The following is a 25,370-nucleotide window of genomic DNA, read 5'->3' as shown; positions in this document are numbered from 1 at the left end:
CCTGTGCAGTTTCTCTGCAGATTAGTTCATTTCACATGACCACTGGGTGCACTCTGTCATTTATAATGCATGTGTGCATGTGTGTAGGTCAGCTAGTTAGGGTGAGGTCATTTCAATCTCATTTGACTCAGTTGCATTTTGCAAAATTAGGTTAAATATTTTCTTTAAAAGAGAGGCCCAGTGACAGGAGATGAATCTGTTCCCCATCCATTAGGGATCTCATGTAAGAAATAAGGACTTTATTTAAAAACCCAGTTCTGAGAACCAGCTACTGCAAGTTTCACCTCATGCTATCTGTGCAACTGATTGCTGCAACACCATCCCCCAAAATCCAGGGAAGTCCTGAGTACACAGGTGAGCCCCACTGACACAGGACTACAATTCATGACTGGGGATGAGCACAAGCTGGAACATACCGATGCATTTGTGGGCCAAATGCAGCCTTGTTGCCCAGGTGTTGAGCAGTCCTGCCCTCAAGCACTCCTTCACAGCCAGAGTCTTGTTTCCTGCCATTGGCACTGCAGATCATCAGTCAATAGCTTCAAAAGGCTAACTTCCATTTCTAGGTGTCCTTGCAAATCCACCTACACAGCATCAACTCAAGCCCAAAGCCAGAAGTCTTCAAACTAAATGATCCTGCAGATAAATGAGGTGCAATGCTCAATAAGCAAAACTTTCCCAGTAGCAAGCAAAACATCAAATAAATGGGGTTTATTTCTCCTTTTTAATGGGAGGTGAGAGGAGAGAAGAGAAAAAATAGCAACAGATCCACTAGATATACCTGAAAGGTACATAATTCACAGGTCAACTACATCACTCCCACTATGAGATTAGAAATAGAGGCATCATAATTCTTCAAAAGCTATCAGGAATGACTGAGATAAACAGCTACTGCTCTCAGATTGATGTTCAGGCTCAAGAGGGATGAACTGGTGAGTACATCTATGAGCACACTGTGAAAATAATGTTCATTGTCCAGAGTTGGCAAGCAGCTAACAGAAATAAAGTCAGTGTGTGATACAGACCACATCAGTGTTCCCAACCCACAATACAGAACTATTATAGATCCTTAGAATGGCCCTGGGTGTCAGAACTGTCTTTCCTAACTTTGCTTCCCAACTTAATCTGGTTATGTGATACCATGCCAGAGTTTTCACTTCCACAAGCGTGAGTTTTACACACATGTTCAGCTAAGAAACTCTCCTTTATGCACCAAGTAAGTAAGAGTTAAGCTCAGGCTAAGGAGCAAAGGAATAAAGAAATACTTAACCAGATCACCATCCATTTACCAGTTTATAGCCATTAAAAATTTTTATATTTTATCCATATCTGAATTTTTCAACTGAAAGCCCCAAATCTTAGTATTTCCATGCTTCACAGTGAAGTCACAAGGCCTAATCCATGAAACTCCAAAGTGTGATGAGGTCCTCAGCTAGAAGATAGCTGGAGGAACAGTAAGATTTATTTGAAAGTACAGAAAATGATCTGAACAATTAATAGGAGGGAAATAGACTCTGTTTCACTTTATTAGGATGAATGGCATTTTGCCTGGAATATGAGTCATGAAAAACATTATATTCTGAGTGTATGACATGGCTAGGCAAGAAGGAAGGGGGAATAGTAATCTAGAGGATAAATTTCAGGAAGAAATAACTAAGAATACACTGAGGTGTATATTAATGCATGCAACTACTGTAAGATTAAAAGCTCAGTTGCAACTTACCCCTTTGAAAGTCATTCAAGTTAAAAGCCTCCAAAATTCTGCTGAGAGAATTAATCACATCTCAAAGCCTGTCAATACAGCGCAGGAGAGTACAGCAAAATGCATTCTCAGTCTGGGACACCTGCCTCTGGAAAGAATTTTCAGTACAGGTTTGATGAATCACAGTCAGAGGTTTCTTGAGTCATTGTAAAACTTTCATGAACAGTTTCAGACCCAAATAAACATTTGCAACACTAACTGAAACTCACAGCTCTCCCACAGAACAACAAAGGTTTAGCAGACACAGCCTTGTCCAATACAAAGCTTTGAAGAAAGTGAAATGTGAGAAAAGCCAGAGACACAAAATTGAAACATGATTCATTGCTTCTATAAAAAAATCCCCCAGAATTACTGATGGCATATTCATCTTCTCTGGCCACATGTAGACATTTTATTGGTACTTAGGTAAGTACCAATAGTCCTTTGGCAAAATGATAGTAGCAATGCTGGCACCTATAACCACACTCAGAAGTCTCAGATTATGGTGGCAGCAGTTTCTGTTTTCTCTTTTTTTGTGGACTGGGGTCACTGAATCTTCTCTGGTACCACAGGGTATTGCTGTTATTGTCAGCAGTGACTGTTCAAAGGAAGGATACCAGAAACACAAAAGCATGTCAGGGATGAGATGGGGAAAGCTGTGGGCATATCTTAGTGACAGTAGGAAAAAGCAGACAAACTTCCAGGGCACAATGACTATATTTTACCTGAACTGCTTGCCAAATGTAGTCCTATCCACTACCATTAACAAAATCCAGTCCTAATAAATGTCATTTGTGTAGAGTTTTTGCAGGCCCTGATTTGACACATCTATTATTGACATCGCACCAGTCCTGCTTGGAGGAATTTTTGATTGAATCTGCTGATGCAGACTGCATCCAAAGCTATTTCCAGAGGACTTTTGGAAAAATATTGCTTGCAGCAATAACCTGGACAAAAATTGCATCTAGTATGTTTTACACACTATATAGCTAAGAAATACATTGCATGATTTGATTTGCTGCTATAGTTGAATGTACTCACTTATGCTATCAGCATAAAAGCAACTCACACACACACTTAGATGCACTCTGCCTAGTTTTTTTGTATTATTGTGCATGTGGCCTCTGAATTTTGGTTTGGCAATGTATGAAGCTTATTGCCTAGAACTTCTTTTTAAGGCTATCAGTTTTATTTAATTATATTCAGATTTTAAATGTATGGCTTTGATTTTTCTGTCTTGATTCAATGCCCAGTGAAGTCAGTGGAAAGTTCTTATTGACCTAAAAGGAAGTTGTTTGAGGCACTTTTGTGTGGCTGGTTTGATTTGACATTAAAGTTCTTCTTTAAATATGTTCCCCATATTTAAAATGGGTTTGGAACTGTCACAAAGTACTGAACTGTTTTTTGAATGCAGAGAAATGACTAAAGAGCACAGCTTGTGAGAGCCTGCCCCAGCTCTCACTGAAATCAGCAGGAGCTGTTTCATTTACTGCAGGGGAAGCTGAGCTAGAGCTGAAGATCAGAATGACATTTATTCCAGGATTTATTCCAGAAAGTGAAAACCTAATATAAAAACCAGATGGTTTTGCCCTTTCTGGGTCTTTATTGAGTTGGAGAGAAGGTAGGATCCCAGTGCTGGCCACAACTGAATGAATTTAATTAAATTAAATCCGCAGATTTAAATTTCCTGTGTTCTCTGAAACTCTCCACTTCCATCTCTAAAAAAAAAAAGAAAAATAACAAAAGGAAAAAAGTAAACTAACTGCTTTTAGAACTACAGAGAAAGGTGGAAAACCATAAATCCTAAGGGCTCAGAAATAAGAAGGCCAAGTCCTTCCTCACAGATTGGTACGTGGTAAAATGCTATGATTTTTAAATCAGCTTCATAGTTTGGAGGACTGATTCACTTTGAAAGGCTTAGTGTCATTAATGCCTCTGTCTCACTGTGCTGGATAATTATTCTCTGGGCCATGACATTTCTCTCAACAGAATCAGCACTCCAATAAGGCCAGAGGCTTTCCAAAAAGTCAAATTTCAAAAGGTAAAAGTCATGCAAGCATGTCATCAAAATTAGTTTCATCATGAACTCATATGCAAATGTATTAAATATGGTGTTAAAGTTACAACATTATAGTCTGCCTTGTTCCTTGTATAAAATCAAAGTGGAAGAGAGATTAGAAGATCTTCCTCAAAACTATGTAAGAATGCACTAGATCATGTTTTTTTCTGGAGGGAAACCTGTGTCATATACAGGATACCATATATCATTGGCAAACAGATGCTGCTTGGAATTCCAAGGCTCTTTACTGATAGAAGAATGATTACTGACAACCCTAACTCTAGATGTGATCTGCTGCTCATCTGCTGTACCCATATTTCTTCAATACAGAAACTATTGAGAGAGCAGCTATATCACACACTGCTGGTAAAATATCTGAGCACTTTACCAGCTCTGCACACCGTGTTATGCTACTCTGCTGTTCATAATGAAAATGCTTGTTGTTTCCTCAGCTGTGAACATCTTCAGGACCTTCTCCCCCCATTGTCTCCTGCAGTACATGAAATATGCCCTGCAGACCTGAGCTGTAAGATTTTGACATGCACCTCCTAAGGCTGGGAAAATTAGACACTCCTAATACGAAGGATGTAGCCAGTGCCTGGCTGCTTTCCTCTTTTCCTAAAGCACCATATTACCACTTCTTGAGAAATAATTTTAACTTAATGAGGTATCCTCTTGCTAAAATGGCCTATTAAACCTCATGAGTCTGCCATATCAGGCTTATAAAGAATATTTTAATGGAAAAAAATAATTATTTTTTAAAAGGCCCTGCTTCCAAAAGCCAAAGGGGTTTTATAATTTATGAATCACCAAGTTTTTATTTTCTTTTCTCCATTTTTTAATAACATGGATGATAAATAATCTAAACTTTAATCCCAAAGATTACATTTTGCAAACTTTAAAACTTAATGTTCCTTTGGAAACCCATTACACACGTTATTTCTATAACTACCACTGCTGGGTATTTTTAATTCTGGATATTCATATAACAGTTGGTTAGAAAAGTCTCCTATTATTTCTTTTGTTGAACGTATGTCAAGGATAAGCCTTTTAGTAGGGATCTTTATGAGTCAGTATTTAAAGACCAATTAAAAAAACCATCCCCATGCAAAGAGAAAAATCAGCAAATAGTTACAAACACATTGGTCATAAGTGAAATGACAATAAGAACAAACAACAACATACCCAGTTTTGTTTATCATCTGAGAATCTGTTCCAGAGCCACCTTTTAAGATGCTTCCTTTTCAATTGTATATAAAAATTTGATACCATAATCAAAGGCCAGATCTTGAAAGTGTTCATTCACATGTAGGTATTACCTCTGTTCACATGGAATTTGCCTGGGCTAAGATGGTTAAAGTGATGGTGGTCCTGAGTGTTCACCAAACCAGGTCGTACAGCAGGTCAGAAGGAACTCACAGACAGTGAGCTTAAGACCAAAGAAACATCAGGGAACAGTCTAAAAGAAATTAACATTTAGAGTGTGATGAGAGGAGAGATTTGCAGAGCTCATCCTTCTTACTTAGTCTGACTGTGCTTTCCCTTTCTTTTGCTAAGGCCTTCTGGGATTCACCTCTATTTTTGCCCTGGCAAGCTGCTCATTTCTTTGGCCAGTTTAAGGATATGATAATACTGTAGCTTCATTAATAATTGGTAAAAGCATTTTTTTTATGCAGCATTACTGCAGCAATGACTTAAGGACTTGAATGAAGAAAATGAAAGACAGTGCAGGGAAGAAGTGTGCACAAAAGAAAGGTACTTTATGGAAAGTGTGAAAAATGCTTTACTCATAAAATCTCCTTCCATAAATTGCATCTTCTGCTCACTTTCTCTAATACTGGAAAATTACCTTCTTTTTTATCACTGCTTTCTGGGCTGAACCCTTTTATTTGTGAAAGGAAAGAATTATTTATCCAGTGTTTTTGCTGTGACTCATATTTCATTTGGGGATCACAGCTTCTATGTGTCAACTTGATTTTGCTCTCATTGTAATTCAAATGTTTGTGAAGAGGTTCCTCTACTGCTGCAGTGCATGGGAGATCTATTTTCTCATCCCCTCAGCACAATCACTACTTGTAAACTTGGGGTTCTAGTTTGATTTTTCAGAGTTTGATTTTTTTTTCTGTATAATAAATCCATGTAGTTTTTTCAGTATTTTGAAAATATTCTAAGACTTCACATTTAGAAGGGCCTCTGCCTTGATTTGCATTCAGTAAAACAGTTAAACAAATAAAGTTTAACCCTAGAAATTTGTCACATTGTGACTGGGACAGAAATTGGCCAGAACTCAAATTTTGTGAACTCTCAGCATTATTCAGAACCAGGTGAAAAGCTGAAGACTGTAAATGTACCTGAGTCACAGATTTGCACCCAGAGGAGAATTCTCACTTTCTTGAATGGAGGGAAAAAGGAAGAGCAGGTCTGGACGCAAACCCCCAGCTCCTCTTAGCACAACTGTGTCCTCAGAGTAACTACACAAGTTAACTGCAGGTTTTTTCAATAAAGCTGTTTTCAAAGCCTGGATGGACACCTGTATTTCCCATTTGGGCTCTATGGGTCATTTGTCACATTACAACCATAAACCCCTTTAGAGCAGTTTTCTGCCCTAAAGTCAGGTATTTCCTTTCCTGTAAAAGCTCATCTGTGCTTTCATGTACACTTAGCGATGCAGTCTTGATAAAGGTCTTGATGAGATGATGACCATTAAGGATACTGACAGGCTGTCCCCATGTAAGTACCACTCACTACCCTTCATTATTTACTGTCCAGTTCTTTATGGAAAATTCTGATTTTCAGAGTCTTGGATGCCGTGTTGAATAAAAGGAAATAAAGAGGGAAATAATAGTGAAGATAATAAAAGAGGAAAAATTGCTGTGAGTTCTTACTGCTCCAGGAGGTAAACCAGAAAAGAAAACACTTATCCTTAAAGGTATATGTTTAATTGTAGCTTCTTTGGGGAGTGTGAAATGTGAAAGTTGTTGTATCTGTGGCATAAAGCGGTCCAGGGCTGGTCAGTGTAGATGTCCTTCAAGAAAGAGTTACATTTACTTCTGTAGGTAAATAGCTGAAAGCTGATAGCCTAGGAAGGAGTAAAGCTGCTGGTCTCCTTCAGGTTTTCATAATCCCCACTGAAATTAATGACAACAGGGCAAGTATTGCTCATGCAAACACTATGAAAACTACACCAAGGGTCTCTACCTGAAGTCAGAAAAAAAAGCTAAATCCAAATTTTACATTCACCGGCTTGATCTTCAGATCCTTCCACAACTGAAACACCTTCTACGTTTATTTACTGGAATGCCATTTAAACTAATTTCTTTTGTTTTCCTAACCAGTAGAACTTTCTTTTTTTTCACCTTCAGCCATATACTTTTACTATGTACACACTGCCAAGCTACAGCATGGCTCCAGTATTTATTCCATATGAATCTTTGGCAGCTTGAATGACTTGGAATATGCAAAAAATATACCTACCTGCCTTAGCAAAAATCCTGCTTCTAATCCAGACTCACATAAACTGTGCCTCAAAATAAATTGATTAATAATTTGAACCACTGTTTTAATTATGACTTAATACAGCAAATGGAAATTCCTGACTTGGATCATTTATTGTTTTCCATTTCCATGGCTTTTTACCTCACAGAAAGAGTTGGATTCTCATTGATTAGTAATGTAGTGCTCATTTGCAGCAGAACATAGCCTTTATATTACATTGGGGCTTCATTTTGCTAATCAGTAAGACACCTTCTTTTCATACACACTCATTTAACATGGCATGTATTTATTCAGATTGCTAATGCCTATATTTTATTCTAGAAAAAAGTAGCTGCTATTAAGAGTCAATTTATTTTTTGATTCCTGATTAGTGTTAAGCTACGCTTACACACCAATTGGAATTCAAGTATATTAAAAACATTCAGAATATTAAAGTAGTGCTTTACTAGCTGAATAAAATCAGCTTGAATACCCAGCTATAGGAATAAAAAGGCTTTTCAAAATAAAATTCCCATTTAAAATGTCACCTTGTCTTCGTGAGCTGGATGATTGTTCCTGGGCATTCCATCCTTCACAATGTTATGAAGGTAATGTTATTCTGAAACTGAAGAGAATTAAGTTTTTCAGCTCCCTAGCATCCCAGCTGTAAAATACTTCTACATGTGCCCTGTTTACAGCTTCTAGGCTCTTTTTCAGATGCAGGAGTGAATCTCCTATTGGTATTGCTGGGAAGACAATATTGCAAGCTTCGAGACCACAGTTTAGGAGCTCAGCGTCTGCAGGTTCTGATTTACACCTATATTGCTGTAGTCAGAGGCCACCCCACAGATTTAGTTGGCACAGAAATCCTGTCTGCTCATGACTTTGTTTAAACATCACCTTTCCTCCTAGGATCACTCCTAGGAGTTATTCAGCACTTAGAGCCTTTCTTTTTGCAGGTGCCTCCTTTGAGTCATGACAAAACTGGCAGATAAAAAGCTCTGCAGTGGCTCCCAACCTGACTAAGAAAGATGACTTTCAGGGAGCAGGTGCAAGGTACACAGGTGAAACTTCATCTCCACCTCAAGTTCAGAGAATAATTTCCCCTTCTTATAGCAGGCAAGGCTCTTTCACAGACAACAGGAACAGTGCCAATGATAGACTGTGTTTTGTTTAGACCAGTAACAAAGATTATCTCAGAATATTTTTGTAGGAAATTACAGTTTACATAATAAGATTTTATAATAATTTATATGCTTAATTGCAGCTTTTTACTGGCAGGGCTGTTTCATGCCACAGAAATGCTATCTTTTGTGACAGCATTTCTCAGTCAGACTTCTTGAAAGCTTGCACACAAAACACTTGCCATCATCTACAAGCAGAAAGATTGGCAGGAGGGTGTTCTGTGTGAGAGGTACTTAATTGAGGAGTTGGCACCTCATCCTGAACTGAAATAGCTTCAAGAGCATGCTGCAAATATTTTCCTATTGCCCAGACCTCTCAGTGGGCAGGGATTTGGCAGGAAGCTGAGGCCTGTATGAAGGGAAGGTTCTGTGGTCTGCTTAGTTAAGATCTAACCACTATATGTACATATTTTACTGGCAGATGCTGATGGCCCTGCTGGGCATCTGCTAGGTTTGCCAGATGACTTTTGCAAACAAACCAAAGATACCTGTAACCTCCAGACTGGTGCTTCTTTCTGGGTAGAAAAAAAAAGATTTCTCACAATAGAGGAGCTCTCCTTTCTGTTGAAGGGGCTGATGCTATGAAATAACGAGCATGCTCCCTGCACTTGAAAAAATGGTCCATATACCCCAGACCCAAATCAGCCCTTGCCAGAGACCCTGCTGTATTCCTACTGCAACTGCAATGGACGGACTGTGATATTGGAGATTGCTTTATGACTGTGATAGCAAGGCTGATGATGCATTGGAAATAGATTACACTAGTAAAATAAGATCTCTTTGTCATGGCTGAAGGACACCTTACAGAAAAAAGTAAGGTTTTCATATGTTGACATGAGAAGATTGCAAAAATTTATTAATGTTTAAAATATGTATTAAAATAGGTGGGTGCTGGTTTAACTCTGGCCTCATAGACTTGGCCAGAGAGGAGAAGCAAATGGTTTCAACCATAGCTGAGCTGCAGAAAGTGAGCCATGTATTTCACGGGCTAATACAAATGGGACTGGGAGTCCCTAATGCCTTCTTTGAATGCACCCCAGAACTGCCACAGCAGACACATAATCTAAGCTGTAACAGCAGCTGAGTATTTTTTAAACAAAAATATTTTGAGAGATAATTCTACAAAGAATATAGCAATGGTAACTAGCACATAGGACATTATGAATAGGCCCTAATGTCTTTTTTGTCAGATTAGATATAGTGGTGTACAATCATTTGTATTCCCAGCCCAGTACTCCTCATTAGTACTACACTTACTGGCTTTTCAAAGCATTAAACAAATGCTTTTAGCACAACAGCTCACTTCATTGCCTGGTGTTCAATGTGATGGCATGTGCCTGGAGCACAGCAGGACCATTCCCATACTACTTCACAAGTACAAGCTCCCAAAGCTGAGTTTGGACCCAGATCCCATGACCTTGGTGAAGTCACCTGCAGCTGGCTCCACCAAGGAGACAGAAGTGCTCCAGTGCTTCATTTTAGGCTAATTCACATGCAATGGGATATTCAGCCTTGAGATGGGCACTGCTGCTTACCTGCACAAAAGTGCATTTCAGAGTTGTTCTCAAAAGTTATGAATGATGCTGCTGTGAACATTTGTCCAGACATAATATTCTAGAATATTAAACTCAGATTGAAGATTTAACAAATCACTCTATGGATGCATATGTGTTCTATCGCTCAGTGCTGACAAACAGCAGGACAGTCGCCAGCATCATCAAGGGCAAATGGCCTGAAGTTGTGCCAAGGGAGGTTGAGGCTGGATATGAAAAAAACTGTCTTCACTGAAAGCATTTTTAAGCATTGGAACAGCCTGACCAGGAAAGTTGTGGAGTCACACTCCCTGGAAGTGTTCAAAAAACAAGCAGACCTAGTGCTTTGTTATATGGTTTAGTGGGCATGGTGGTATTTGGTCAAAGTTTGGACTTGAAGACCTTGAGGATTTTTCCACCCCTAATTGTTCTATGATTATTTTGCATTCTTGCAAGGAGATTCCAAATCCAAGAAATTTCTCATGCTGATCAAGAATTAAATGGAAACAGACTCCAACAGTTTGACAGCACCAACAGTAAAAACAATTGCCAGACACTAGAGCTACCATATGTGGCGGTTGTGTTATGTTTGGAGAAACTCTATCAGAGAACCAGCTACTTCACAGCTTTGTTCTCATGTTCTGTTAGCACCCTGCAGTCTCCTAAAATTCCTGCTAGAGAATAAAAGTATTTTATTCATAGCTACCCAACAAAAAACAGATGAGGTACTCTCTCACTGTTCACAGCATAATGCCACTGTAACATTTTACTGTCAGAATCTAAAACCACCTACTCATTCCCACACAAGAAATCAAAACCAAACCAACTCATCCTACATACTAACAAAGTGTACAGAAGAAAACTTAACTACATATTCCCAAAGACACACAGGCAGTAACCAGATGTTCATGGAGAACTGGATGACCAAACATCCTTGAGGACACAGAACTAAGCCCTGCTCTTGAGGATTCAGCCCCACTCCAAAGGGCTCTATGGGTTGTTTTCTAAAAGATGCCTTGATTAGCAAAGGTGTTTATGCTGTCCCCAGACAGCATCCTGCCTAGGAACAGCCAGAAAATACAGAATTGATGTAATCTTCTTCTCCACTGTCTTCTATCCTATCTGCCTGGCAGAATTAGGGTGCAAGCTAAAATTCCCAGCTGACATGGTTAGACAAACATGCCACAAGCTTCAGAAACAGCTGCCTGTTAAGCTGCCCTTTGGAATTCATGGCCCACCAGAAAAACAGCAAGGCAATTATGTGCCCATACCTAAGTCACTAGCTGGAATTTGGTTAAGGGGATTACAATGAAACATGGATATGTGGTTGTGGAGAGTCATTCTCCTCCAGAACTGCCCCTTTCCTCCACAGAAATGTTTCTATATCCTGAAATTAGGACTCTCTAATACATAGAAATGTTATGGGGCCTTCTGCAGAATCCAAAGAAGAGGACAAACCTGTATTTGTTTAGCCCTCAAAAAACATTTTTAATCCTTTTCCTTAATCTAAAGCAATTTTCTAGAACAACTTGGAGAAGCGTTGAATGATACATTGTATCATGCAATGAAGTACCATGCAATGTATCTAAGTACAGCATGTTCAGCCTGTTTTGATGTATCAAAAATGTTCAGTCAAGAGTTAACAGGCTGCCTCATATTTCCAGTGAAGACAATTTATTTACCACTAGCTAGAAATTGCAGTTCAGAAGCAGTTTCCCACTTTTTGAAGGGAATACAGAACCAACAAGGTAATACAAAAAATCAGCTTCTATTGTATCACTATATACCCATTAATGGCAAACTGAATTTTTATTAAAATTTTTCTGGAAAGAAACCTGCAGTAACAGTAAATCAGATGGTGATAGCATATAAAAAAATACCACTTGTTCTAATATGCCACATTTTGTACCTTACACTGTGCAGTACCTTATTACACAGCTTGATGTGAGCACCAATTCTCAATGAAATAAATTTAACAGGAATTAAGTCCCTAACTACCCTTAGCTATTTTCACCTCTAAACCAAAGGAGAAGCAATACTTGGGAGAAAGAGATACTATACTACATCAAGAAGTGTGTGAAAATCTGACTGTTAATTTGAATTTGAATCAAAATAGATTCTGAATCTATAGATTTTAGGGGGTTTTTTTCCTATCAGATTATTGATTTATTCAGTATTCCTAGTTTTGCCAGTTTTATGAATGCAGCATTTTTCAAATGCAAATGTACTTTCAGATATAGTTGTTCTTCAAAGCACTGTAATCCTATTGACCATCTTCTTGACAAATGTGCTACAACAAGCTGGATATGCCTTTATCTTTGGCAGAACTGGGATAATATATCATAGCCCATATGTGTTCAAGTAAGAACGAATTGAACAGATACGTTTATGTATGAAATGTTTAATAAATGTCAAAATTCCTATCTAACTTTAATCAATGCTGAAAGCTGACCAATTATACAGAGGAAATGTTTACACAAACAAAACAGCTGCATAGCCCAAAGTATTCAGTACTGGTATGAAACTTACACACATACATAAAATGTTATGGAAAACTGTTTGAATGGACCTTGAGGGGAAAAAAAATCCCAAATGAAAACTCTGCTGGACTTGTTTCTGAAACTAATTAATTCCTTCACTAAAACACTTCTTGTGTCAAGCTCCTGTCTCAGTGTGCCCTGGTTGCACAGGTACCAAAAGATTGCCCATGGAAAGGGCACACAGAGACAAGGCACCTCCCAGCAATCTACATATGCCACAGCTCTTTTCAGTGAGTTCCAACCCCAACCTGACATCAACTTCCTCATCAGCCTTGGACAAATCATCTGAGTGGTTCTTATTTATCCACCTGGTGTGGGATTGTAAGGGAAAATGAATGCTTGCTGAGTGCTCAGTGACAGAAGTGTGCACTTGTGTTCCACACACTTTTACTGGTCCTACTCCTACCATTCTGTCCCTCAGTCCAAATGGTGACATTTTCATTATGAATATAAAGGCAGGAATAAAGCCAGAGCATATGGCACTTCATGGCTGAACAGTGTTTATAGAATTGCATTTCACAGCTAGCATGTGACAAGCACACTTGTCAAAACCTGGTTAACCTGTATATTCACCTCTAATGAATCTTCATGACCTTGCCATATACAGTTTTATACTGGAAAGGATTTGAAACTTTAAATTATTTGCTTAATTAAGCTTAAACTTTAAAAATAATGTCCCTGGCCCCTAGCTGTTTCTGAAAAAAACCAAAACAAACACAACGCAATCTTCAGAAATATTTCATAGAATAAAAAAGCATGGAGATTGCAAGCTGATTTATAACCTTAACATTTGCAGGACCATTTGTTTCTAATTCAGCTAAGATAAATAATGTCAAAAGTTTTCACTTTTATAATGAATGTGACAGTCTTTAAAAATGGTTTTTTTCTTTTTAATTCATTCATCATAATACCTGCTCATCTATTTTTTCCTCAGTGCAACTATCAGTACTTCACTTACTCAAAATTCACCAGTAACAAATGCTTGTCTGTTACCCTGGAAATCTGGATTAAAAAAAAAAAAAAAAAAAAAAAAGAAGAGGGGGAGAGGGTTGTGAATATTAGCAGCAACTTGAGGAATAAATGGCATTTGCTGCTCTCTAAGAAGTTTTCCTAGAAGCTTCAAAGATTCACTCACACAGTTCACTGTAATGTTTTAGAATTTGCCACAGAAATTAAATTTGAGTACTTTTGACTTCTAAGAAACGGTGTTCTGCTGCCCTCACTAGCAGACACATTTTTCTTTAGCTACTTTCTTAGCTACAGGAGTTTCTCTGCCCAGTGCCTCCACAACAGCACTGCAGGATGACACATAACTGTGTATATGATGCCCTCTTCATCTCCAGGGCAGCCCTACCAAATTTATGTAAATCCATACTGATCTACTTACCTGGCCACTATTTCTAAGCTAGGCTGGGAAATGTGCCAGTTTAGTGAGTCTCTGAATTTATATTTCACATATTCTGATGATAAGGCAGCAATTACTGTTGCTAATACCTCACTATTCAAACAAGGATCTATTTTAAAGTAGAGCGACTCAGTCACAGCATCAGGCTCACTTCAAACTCAGGCTGATACCACTGCATAAACAAAATATGCCTGATCTTTCAAAGATTTCTTTGGAATTCTAATAACAAACAAACCAAACTAAACCAATCTAAAAATCAGTAGAATAACTGTTCCCTTATATCAGTTTTTTTTTACTTCCCATCCTTTAGGAAACATGCTTTTGAAAGCCATAAAATGAAGGCTATTCATCACTGAAATGTCGTGTTGTCACTTTTTCAAAAGCCTCCCACAGAAAGACAGACAATGTAAGATGTCAGAGTAAAGTCTTTGCTTAATCCAATTAGCATTTAAATATTTTAATCAATAAAATATGACAATTAGACTGGGCTAGAAGCCAACTCCCTGAGAGCCACGCCTTTTGTCACACATAGTCTTACTTGCACTGTTGTGTTACAGAACAGTAGTAAACATATCAGAACAGTAAATATCCATGACACAATTTGGGAGCTGTATCAACTTAAAATCTTTACCTTCTATGGCAGCAAAAGGAGCAACCAAAAATCAACAGCAAATAATAATTTCCTGGAGACTGGGCTGGTTATGATATATTTAAGATGCATGTGACCCATCAGCCAGCAGAAAATGGCAAATGCGAGTTCTATGTGTTTGCATGTGACCTGAAACAGTTAAAATACTGATAATTGAATCATCAGCACCATGATGACACAGAAAACAAACCCTGCTCAACATTTGTTTTCCCAATGGCACTCGGCAGATGAGCACACAGCAAGTGCATTTGCTGGAAGTGCTGATGCCTAATGAGTCACTAACATTGCTAAGTTCAGTTTGCATCTTTTAGTGCAAAGAGAGAGACAGAAAGGAAGGAGTAGTTTTGAGAAGTTTTCTACTAGAAAGCCAGTCTGAAAATGGCTGCCTAAACTAATTAGATAGTTATTTGGTCATTGAGTCACCAGTGCCTGAAAAATCTACTTGCTTAAAAATCTACTTGTTTATCACAAATGTTAATCACAAATGGCATCAAGGCAAAAAATCAAATGTCAGTAGTGCCTTCCTGAACCACATAACAAAGTAACCTTTTACTAGCAATACCCACATGGAGAATACTTCATGCATCTTTCTTCTTGGCAAGACATCAGATTCTTTCAGGTTCCTTGAACACAGCTTTTTCTGTTGTCCTGAAGTGCAAGAAGTAAGCCCTCCCTGTCAACAGAGCACTTGCATTTTCTGCATTAGACAGACATGATGAACACACGTTCTGCAAAGTCAACTATGGCCCCTCCCATAAAAGTTGATAAAAAACCAGTTTCCTGATGAATTTCAGAGACAACTTCATCCATAAAAGCACACATCTGAGAGGAAGACAAGCAGTACAAAACCAACTGGTCTTCATATGAGGCACAGCTATAAACCTCACAAGAAGAAAAATAAACACTTGGGTCTGTTATTTGTAAGGGCAGCCACCAGGCTTTCTTGTACTGTCCAACCAGTTCTGCTGACTGGGAGAGCAAAAATACTTTAGCTTAATAGCAAACCTCAGCTGTGATGCAGCAATGTTTTCATTCTCTCATGATATTCAGGGAGAGTTTTCCTGTCACTACTATTCCCTTTTGCATCTGGCCACGTTTATTTTCTAAACCAGTGATCTAGTGAGAAACTCATAAGCAAAAGAGGTATGTTCATGCTCCCATGCTGAACCAGGGCTCATTGAATAGACAGTTCTATTAAGCAACCGGTAGGTCAGTGCCAAAAACCACTCTTGGATTCTTCAACAGCCAAAGCCAATGACAGAAAAAGGCACATATTTAGGCCATATATACTTATACAAAATCAAGAAGCCCAGCTCCAATCCAAGAAAAGCAATGATTTGTCAAGGGGAATTCTAAAGACTTTGGTAGCTCCAGAATTTTATTCACAGCACAGAGGCCCTATCATAAACTAAATTTTGTCATTATAGATGTAAAGAGCTTGTCTCCTGGCTATCATCTTTCAATGAATAATGAATCTCTCATGCTGGGGAACCAACTTGTGTATCTAGGAACCTTACAGCTTTGTATTAGGAAAATAAAGCAACATAGTTCACTGCACCACTTTGAACAGCTGTGTTCCAACTTTTGCATATAGCTTTAATGACCACTGATAATACAAAGGCACCAGCCATTCTTGCCCAGGACTGTGGAAAGACTGGCAGAGGGTCACGGCCAAAGCATCTCTGGGTGGAGCAGAGCTGGAAGATTTGTACAATCTGAGGCACTGCAGAGAGATGGGCTGATGACAGGAGTGATGCCAGAACAAGCAGGTGCAACAGACTTGCCATTTGAAACCTGCACATCCTATTTTGCCAAAAAAAAAAAAAAGGATGATTTTTGTGCAAGTCTGGGCCAAGTTTTTCAAGAAAAACTGAATGCAAAGTGGACAGTGACGTCGTTGTACAGAAGACAAAGTCTTTCTGGTTGTTATTCTGCTGATGAAGGAACAGAATGGACCAAAGAGGGAAAAACCACCACATTTTACAAGAAAACAATTACAACAATCTTAATACTTTGGAACAGTATTGCCAAATGATAATTCTTGGATGGTCCCTTCTCCAGCTTCTGCAGCAGGAAGAGCAGGGTTAAAAAAATAAAACAACAGGGGAATGAATGGGAGAATACCCTGACACAACAAGGACCCTTCAACAGCTCCTGTTTAATTTTCAGCTGATTGGCTTCTCCAGGGACAGTGACACTATGTAGCTAATCTGTTCTCTTCGTACTCTGCACCAAAATGCAGAGTACTTGCATTGCTTACTCTTAGCTCAGTAAAAGTTCTGGCCAATGAGCACACAAAGAAACAGCAAGGACAGTATATACTAAGAATTCAGCAGTACCAAGGAAAATTCTAATCCTACTAAATTTGGCAGCACAAATCTCTTATGTAACCTGTGATTTAGAGGACAGGCTGATCATCTGGGAATATTACTGTGTTCTTCTCAGTACATTAAACAAAATTGGCAATTTTTCATTACAAATTTTGTTTTTCACTGCATAATGTCTCAGGAAAGACATCCCATGCTTACAAAACATTTTTAGCATCAACAATATGCTTTTATATATGACAATTCAATTATACAGAGGGTGTATATAAGTTTAATAGCTACCCTTAAGTACTTCTCTGCCAAGGCTGCCTTGAACTGTGGTACATCTCTGAGGTTCAGGCTTGTGATCTACATTTAAAGCAGTGAGACTTCAAAATAATGCTTGGAAAATGAGCTTTTCTGAAAGTTGAGTGTTATATCAGCAAAATTTACAGATCTCTGAACTGATACTCTCATGAAGCTGAGGAGCTTTGAGAGCTACAGATGAAAGATCCTGAGCATGTAAAAACCACCAGAAAAACAGAAGACTATGTATCCACCATTAAAAAAAAATCAAAACGAAATCAAAACCTGTCTTTTTACAACAAAAACAGATTCTAATATGAAAAAGCAGCTGTCCAGTATTAGGACAAATGTAAAAAAATAGGACAAATGTAAAAAAGCTCAATTGACAAAAAAATTATGAATCAAGCACCACATTATTTAAATTCCTGTTGTTCTTCAATCTTCAATACATCCTTCAAAAAGAGGAATTAATTCAATGCCAATATTTATAGAGTGCAATAACCATTCAATTCATGCCAATTCATTCAAGAATTATGATGTCATGCTTTTGAAATAGAGATACTGGCCAGTTTTAGGAAGAGAAGTTTTATTCACAGAATAACAAAAAACAATCAATCCTATAGCACATATCCATAAAGGGTGAAGAGTTCAGGGATTATTGGAGAACCTGCCATCTGAAATTGTCACACACACTGCTGACAAGATTTGCTGCGAAACTTGAAGCCAATTGCAGACATTTTGTTCTCACCCATATAAAGAATGTGTCATAGAGATATACACTAATATGGGAATTCCTTGATGTGTTTGAAAACAAGTGACCAACACCAAGTTATCACCAGCTAGCTAACCCATGTACCTCCATGCAGTTGTTACAGTAGGAGAAGCTTTTGCAATAAAAAGCAGCAACATTCCTCTCTTTGGGGAGGCCCAGCTCATTCCACTATCCTGACAAAGCTTCTCAGCAAACATAAAATGCCAAAAATAATTACCTCTTCAGCAACTGCATGGCAGGAAGGCAACAACAAAGAGGATAACTGTAAGCCCAGTGTTCTTCATTTTGCCCTACAGAAGGAACAGCAATTTTTTCAGTTTCCATTAGTTATGTAGTTTCCTCTGTAATAATATGAGAACAAAAAGGAACCCAAAACAGAATCTGTTCATAGGGAAATTCCCATTGATAGTTTTTCTGTTACAGTTGAAAGACAGTTGCAGAAGCATGAAATTGCCAACAGGAGGATGCAGGGGAGTAAACACTTTAATAGGTCTAGTAAAAACCTCACCATGCATTAAGAATTAATAATTCTTTGCCCTAAATTAAGAATGAACTAAAAATTAACCATGAATTAAGAATGAATAATTCCTTTTCTTAAAATACATGCAAAGGAGTAATTATTATGCTTCATAACAGGAATTACTTTAATATGTAGACACTCAGCAAAAGACAAAAGAATTGCAGAGCCACAGTCAGCCTCTCATGTTCAGAGACTGACTCCTTGTATCAAACCAGAGCTGGAAAGCAGGCAGCCTGCTTTGATCTTTTAAATTTGACATGTATACAAGCAATTACATCACAGAACTCAAACCCAGTATTTAAAAGACAGACTACCATAGGATATTATGAGACTGAGATATTTAGAAATTGATGCTCATTATTTTATTGCCTTGGGCCACCTGATACCATATGTAAAGTCTCCTTGGGGGCTAACAAGGGAATAGCTGATCAGTCCTAAAGCCTGTGCTGGTGTTGGATGGGGTGGAGTTCGTTTTCTTCACTGTTAGTGGGTTATTGGGGCTGTGTTCTGGATTTGTGCTGAACACAGGGTTGATAATACAGAGATGTTTTTGTTATTGCTGAGCAGGCTTACACAGAGCCAAGGCCTTTTCTGCCTTTTGCACTGCCACAATGGGAAGGAAGCTGGGGCTGTCTGGGAGACTGGGAGGAGACAGCCAGGACAGGTGACCCCAACTGACCAAAGGGATATTCCAGACCATATGACACCATGCTCAGTGGATAAAGTGGGAGGAAGAGGAGGAAGGGGGGACATTCTGAGTGATCAGTTTGTCTTCCCAAGAAATTATAATGGGTGATGGGGCCCTGCTCTCCTGAAGATGGCTGAATACCTGCCTGCCCATGGGAAGCAGTGAACTAATTCTCTGTTTTGTTTTCCCTATTCAATTGTCTTTATCTCACATTTCCAGGATTTTACCCTTCTAATTCTCTCCTCAGTCCTGATGATAGGAGAGTGAGGGAGCAGCAGTGGGGCTTGGTTGCTGGCTGGGGCTAAACCACAACAATGCCAAAGAAAGAACTGGCAGGACAACACACCAGATTTCACTAGCTTAAAAATTTGTGATTTAAGCAACCATACTGTAGGCAGAAACAAAATACAACAAGACAATTGCACTAAAATCTGAAGAGCAAGGTCATAATACTTTGAGATGAGAATAATTATAAATACTTATAGGTGTACAATTAAATGAAGATACTTTAATGAGTTGATGCAAGTTCATATTTTATACATCTACCAAACATTACCATGAGACAAGCAGAAGACTTGTGATAGGGAAAAAAAAAGTATTCATCTCAAAGATCTCTGTTCTGATGGTAATCTAGTTTCAACCCATCCACTTGGATATTCTCCTTCCCTTTGAACTCTAACAGTTGCTGAAAGCCATTACCTTTAAATACCAGTTAATATTAGTGCTAAAACAACAATAATCAAATATTATGTACATTTTAGGCAAGCAGGCTGTCTTTACCTCTCATTCCAAGTACTATCATCCAGAAAGTAATATTCACAAATCATTTCAGAGAAAAGTTACTGTACAAAGACACAGAAGGTAAAGTTCATAAAAAGACTAGTCAGTACAATTAGACAGACGTTTGCTTGTAGTTCTTCGTATCCAAGACCTTCTTGCCACACATTGAGCAGATGCCTATAAGCACACAAAAAGTGTGTAAATGATTTTAAAATTATTAAAATCTTTTCTCAAAAACACAGTTACTATGTTTTTGTAAGCATCTTTCTCACGAAATTGTTCAAATGAGTTCTTATTAACAATCTATCTGTTCTCAGACATGTTCTCAATAGATACTACAAACTTAGAAGTAATATTGTAGCTTATAATACAAATTAATATGTGCAGCATGTGTGTAATCCTTCCTCTGAAAAAAACAGGCTCTATTTTGAGAGCATTATCATTCACAATACTGCTGGAAGCCTCTATAATTTGCTGGAATGTCTGAAGAGAGCCAGGAAAGGCTCACTTCTGACCAAAAGGTAGAAATGGTGTACTGTTAATCATTTTAAGTCGTGTACACAAACGAGGCCTGAGATGGGCAGACAGTAGCAGGACTAAGAAAACATAGTCACCAACAAACTGACTGCTAAATGGGCATTCACAGGTGGGGTGCTTTGGAGAACTGTGGAAGTTTAGAACATGTTTTCATAGAATTAAGGTATTTATAGAGCAGAAGTGTAAAACAACGAACACCAAGAATACTTGAGAGTTGAAGTGATGAACACTGATGTCCCAAAGTACTTTGTCCTAAACTCTAAGAGTGTCAAGTCAAAAGACCAGAGTACCAAAATGTACACAAGTTGGGCAGAAGGGTGGGTTGTCTCAATCTTTCCCTCTCCTTTCAAAGCAGAAAGGTGCTAAGTCTTTTATCTGGTAGGACCACACCTCAATTTACACAAACATTCACCTGCAGACAAAAAATGGCATCTACTGCTGCTTTCTCCAAATTGTGTGCTTTCATATACTGACATCATGACCGGACATGTATCTAGCAGTCCATTAGGGAAGAGAACAGCAGGGAACATGGCACATTATTTACTCTGGAGACCAAAATTCAGCCTACTAAATACTGACTTCAGGTTTAAACTGACGATTAATTAACTTGAGATTGCCTCTCAATTTCAGAGATATGCAAAGCTGAAGCACTGAGCTGTATAACTGCATTTGCTTCAAGAAGTATATCCTAATGACATCTTTGATCGTCAGAGCTAGAACCTTAATTTAAAAAGTTCTTAATTTTATGAAGATAACAGGTTCAGCCTGGAAAGATACACAAACAGACAAAGATCAAATTCTGAAGCCCACCCAAACCAGACATAAATTTTAGAATGAGTACAAGGTTCTATGTTGTAGTGCGTTCTTATATTTTGTAATACCTTGAAGTAGTTGGTTTTGTATTCCCATGTTTTTCCCAAATGGTTTATCCCAGACTGCACCCCCCCCCCCCTCCTTTTGTGTTATCCCTTTCCTGGGATAAGATCTCCAAAACCCCCACCCTGGCTCTCTGCCAGTCACCTCGACATCCCAGCCCCCTACCTAGAAGTTTCGGTCCAAGTTGTCGAGTGATTAGCCAGGGGCCAAGGGTCAACCCCCCAAGTCCTGCCCCATACGCTGTTTTGTATGTCTGTCCCCCCAGCACCCATCCCCCAGAGATACCTATTGGTCAGTAGGATTTTATCTATGTTAGTTTCCTCCCCCCTTTAAATGTAAGCTCCAAACGTCCCCCAGCGCTCTCGGCAGGAGGACCCCCTGAGGTATAGGAGCTCCTTCGGGACTCCTTAATAAAACCTTGGAATACCCCCTGCTGGGAGTCGGCCCCTTTCCTCTTCCACCGACGTCTCGGTCGTCTCTGCTGCAGCGAAGGCAACCAGCCTGAGTGCCCTCAGCACCCTCGGGGCACAGAGAGTGTCTCCCTGCAGTCGGCCGTGGTGGGGCTGCACCCCCCACTCTCTGCCGACCCGGGTAAGGCCCAGGGACTTGAGGGACTTGCAGAGAGACTGGGACAGCTTGGCGCCCAGCCGTGGGGCTCTGGAACCATTCCAGGAGCCCACGGAAAGGGGCTCGGACATACTTTCAGTCTGTTCGATAAGCCTTTGGCCGGCAAGCTACCTCGGAAGAACACACTCCGTTTTAGTGAGTTGCTCTCCTGTGGACGAAGCTGGGAGCTTCTTATGTACCCTAAGAAGTCAGCTTTAGGTGGAAATCAACATCCCAGGCTTTTTCGTTCCCCTCTCCTGCAGTTGGATTGGTAAGTTTTACCCTTCTCTTGTTTTTCCCCTCTTTGGGAGGGGGTGTTTCCCTGCCCTTTGTTCTCAGCCCCGCCGCGGAGGGCTGAATTTTTTTTTCTCTCTATTGTGGGCAGGCTGCCAGCTGTAGGCTTTTTTCTCCTCCCCCCCCCACCTGGGTTGCTGAAATTTGAGATACAAATTTAAAATCAGAGCCAAAATGGGTGCTAGGCTTTCTGTATCTCACAAGGGTGTCTATTATCATCTCTTAAACATTCTTAAGAGTGAAAAAATCCGATTTTCAAAAACAGATGTTAAACAGTTCGTCAGATGGCTTTTCCTTCACTTCCCTGACGTGTCCACTGAAAATCTCAGTGATTTGGCTTTTTGGGACAAAATTGGTAGTGAATTATTGAAGGCAGGGAAATCAGGAGACATATCTCCGTCAAAATTTGCTTTTTTAGCCCTGCAGATAAGAAATGTTGTAAAATTTAATTTAAAGATGCAAGAACAGCCATCCGGCAACAGTTTCAATATCTCTGTTCCCCAGAAACCCGATCTACCCCCCTCCGAGTTCGGTTCTCTCTCCCCCACCCCCCTTTCCCCACTCCCAGCCCCTGCACAAACCCCTGCCCTCCCCCAGAAGTTCCCTGTCTCCAACCCGGACACTTCTGCCCTGAATTCCCGAAATCCCACCCTCCCCCCTGCTTCCCCAAGTTATAATACCGTGTCTCACAACCTTTGTGCCCGCCTTGGTACCCCTGAGACGCGCCCGGTAACTTCTCAGGACCATAATGGCGGACACCACGTGGCAAGGGTGGTTTCCTCGCCTTCCCATAATCCCTTTCGCTCTCCCAACAACCCATTCTGCTCGGAGCACTCCGCCCCCGAAACCCGCCCTCCGGCCCTTCCCCCGTCTCCTCCCCCGGCCCCGGCCGCCCCTCCCGCTCTGGCCCCGGCCGCCCCTCCTGCTCTGGCCCCGGCCGCCCCCGCCCCCTCAGAGCTCTGCCCGCCCGCCGCGGGCTCCCTCCGCCCCCCCCACGGCCCGCCCTCCGGTGCTCAGGACAGTGTGATAAGAGACGCTGTCGCTGGGAGTCAGAACCCGGAAACAGGACAGTCCTTTTCTGCTGCCCCTGTCTCATATATCCCTGATTTAAACGGGGCATTCCAGCCAAATTATAGCCCCCTTTCTGTTGATTCTGTTAAAGAACTAGCCAAAGCCCAAAAAGATTTTGGGAGATCAAGTGAATATTTTAGAGGGCTCCTTAAAGCTACATTATTTGCTCACATTTTAACCCCTGCTGATATAAAACACCTTTTTTCCTGCCTGTTATCCTCTTCTGAATATCTTTTGTGGGAAGTTGCATGGCAAAAAGGATTGAGAGCAATTTTACCAGCTCTGTGGGCTGATGAAGCTACTGCTCGTGATGTTTATGGTAATATGTTATCCCTCGATCACCTCTGTGGACAGGGGGGTTGGGAAGACGCCGTGATCCAGGCAGAAAGCATTCCCACAAGGGCTTTCAGAGAAGGTGCTAGAGCAGCTGAGAAAGCTTTCTTTGGGCTCCGTCCTAGTATTCCAATTGAAAATTATTTGAAAATAACACAATCTCCATTTGAGTCCTTTTTGAGTTTTGTGGAAAGGTTGAGAAAAGCTGTTGAATTGCAAGTTCAGAATGAAGGAGCCAGGATGGAAATCCTCACCGAGATTGCTAAAGAAAATGCCAATGAGAAGTGCAAAGCTGCTATCCTCAGCCTGCCTCTTGACCCAACGCCTACGCTGCAGGCCATGCTTGAAGTGTGTGAGAAGAAAGTTACCATTACCCTCGCTGACCACGACGAGAGACCAAAACCACAGAGAAGGATTGCTGCAGTGGAAACCCCTGAGCCACCATTTACCAGCCAGCTCCAGCATGTCACGATGCCACAAGAGAGAATCTCCAGCTCTAATAGACCTTGCCATCTTTGTGGGAAGTTGGGGCATTGGATGCCTGGCTGCCCTCTGAAAAAGCAGTTTTTAGATTTTAAATACAATATGCTTAAGAACCAGAATTCCCCAAAGGACCACCTCTCAAAAAACTGAGTAAAGAGCGCTCCTTTCCCCAGCGCTATGACAAAAATAGGGTGGGCTCAATTCAAGTACGGGGGAGGGAAAAGAAATCTAGTGTAAAAGATGTATCGGTGCCAAGCGAGGCACTGGCTTTGAACAAAACAGAACATTCATTTCCTTGGAATAATCCCAGACCAATTTTAACCACTGACTCTTCACATAATCCTTACAGGCTGGCGTTGACCGAACCTCTTCATCTCAGAGACACTAACTGGCATTTCATATCTGTTAACCCTGAACAACCAGGTACTTGGACACAGCTTTGCCAGAAGCGTCACAGTAAGTATGTCGTCCTTGGGGACACAAAACACACACCCCAAGAAATTATTATTCCTCCGGGTCTCATATCATCAGACCCGAAACAATTTGTCATATGGCTTCACTGTACTCATCCACCTGTGTACTTGCCCAAAGGCCAAATCATAGCCCAAGCCATCCCAGTACCTGAGCCTCCATGGGACCAGGAGCAAGCAGACACCCTCAGAGGTAAACTCCTTCCCAATGTCTGCTGGACTCAGGTATTGGGAAAAGAAAAACCCAAGCTATCATGTGGGTTGCACCGTGGTGGTGAGTACAAGTCCATACAAGGACTTTTAGATACTGGAGCAGATGTCACGATTATTCCATCTAAAGAGTGGCCATCACACTGGGAATTGCAAAACGTAGCAGGACACGTGCAAGGTGTAGGGGGAATTCAATTGGCAAGACAGTCAAAAAACGTTGTTCAAATTGAGGGACCCAATGGCAAAATAGCTTCTATTCGCCCGTTTGTTTTAGACTACACAGAGCCCCTCTGGGGCAGAGATTTAATGGTTCAATGGGGAACCACAATTGACATCCCAGAAAACCCGCAGGTTTTTCGGGGAGCGGTCGCTGAGGTGCGCCACGCCCAAAAATTGATTTGGAAAACTGATACTCCAATAAGGGTAGTTCAGTGGCCGCTCAATAAAACCAAATTAAAGGCGCTTGAAGAACTTGTACAAGAGCAGTTAGAAAAAGGTCACATTGTGGAGACCACGTCGCCGTGGAATTCGCCT

At 40.2% G+C, this 25,370-nt stretch overlaps 2 protein-coding genes across 2 annotated transcripts in view; both read right to left on the bottom strand.

Annotated features, from left to right (window-relative positions):
• SOCS5 (suppressor of cytokine signaling 5) overlaps positions 1 to 1,856 on the bottom strand; it is a 57,523-nt gene extending 55,667 nt beyond the window's left edge. The window contains exon 1 of the mRNA XM_071427770.1: positions 1,724 to 1,856. The gene's annotated coding sequence lies outside the window, so the exon portion shown is untranslated. The remainder of the gene's footprint in view (positions 1 to 1,723) is intronic.
• Positions 1,857 to 19,664: 17,808 nt separating this feature from the next.
• CRIPT (CXXC repeat containing interactor of PDZ3 domain) overlaps positions 19,665 to 25,370 on the bottom strand; it is a 13,937-nt gene continuing 8,231 nt past the window's right edge. Inside the window, exon 5 of the mRNA XM_071427850.1 lies at positions 19,665 to 20,133. Coding sequence (XP_071283951.1) covers positions 20,069 to 20,133 — 65 coding nt within the window. The 3' untranslated portion in view covers positions 19,665 to 20,068. The remainder of the gene's footprint in view (positions 20,134 to 25,370) is intronic.

This window comes from Agelaius tricolor, unplaced genomic scaffold (assembly GCF_023055355.1).
Source record: "Agelaius tricolor isolate 1412-34295 unplaced genomic scaffold, bAgeTri1.0.p SCAF_1, whole genome shotgun sequence".
NCBI classification, from domain to species: Eukaryota; Metazoa; Chordata; class Aves; order Passeriformes; family Icteridae; genus Agelaius; species Agelaius tricolor.
The sequence above is the reverse complement of the archived record's forward strand: the minus strand, read 5'-3'. Positions and strand labels throughout refer to the sequence as shown.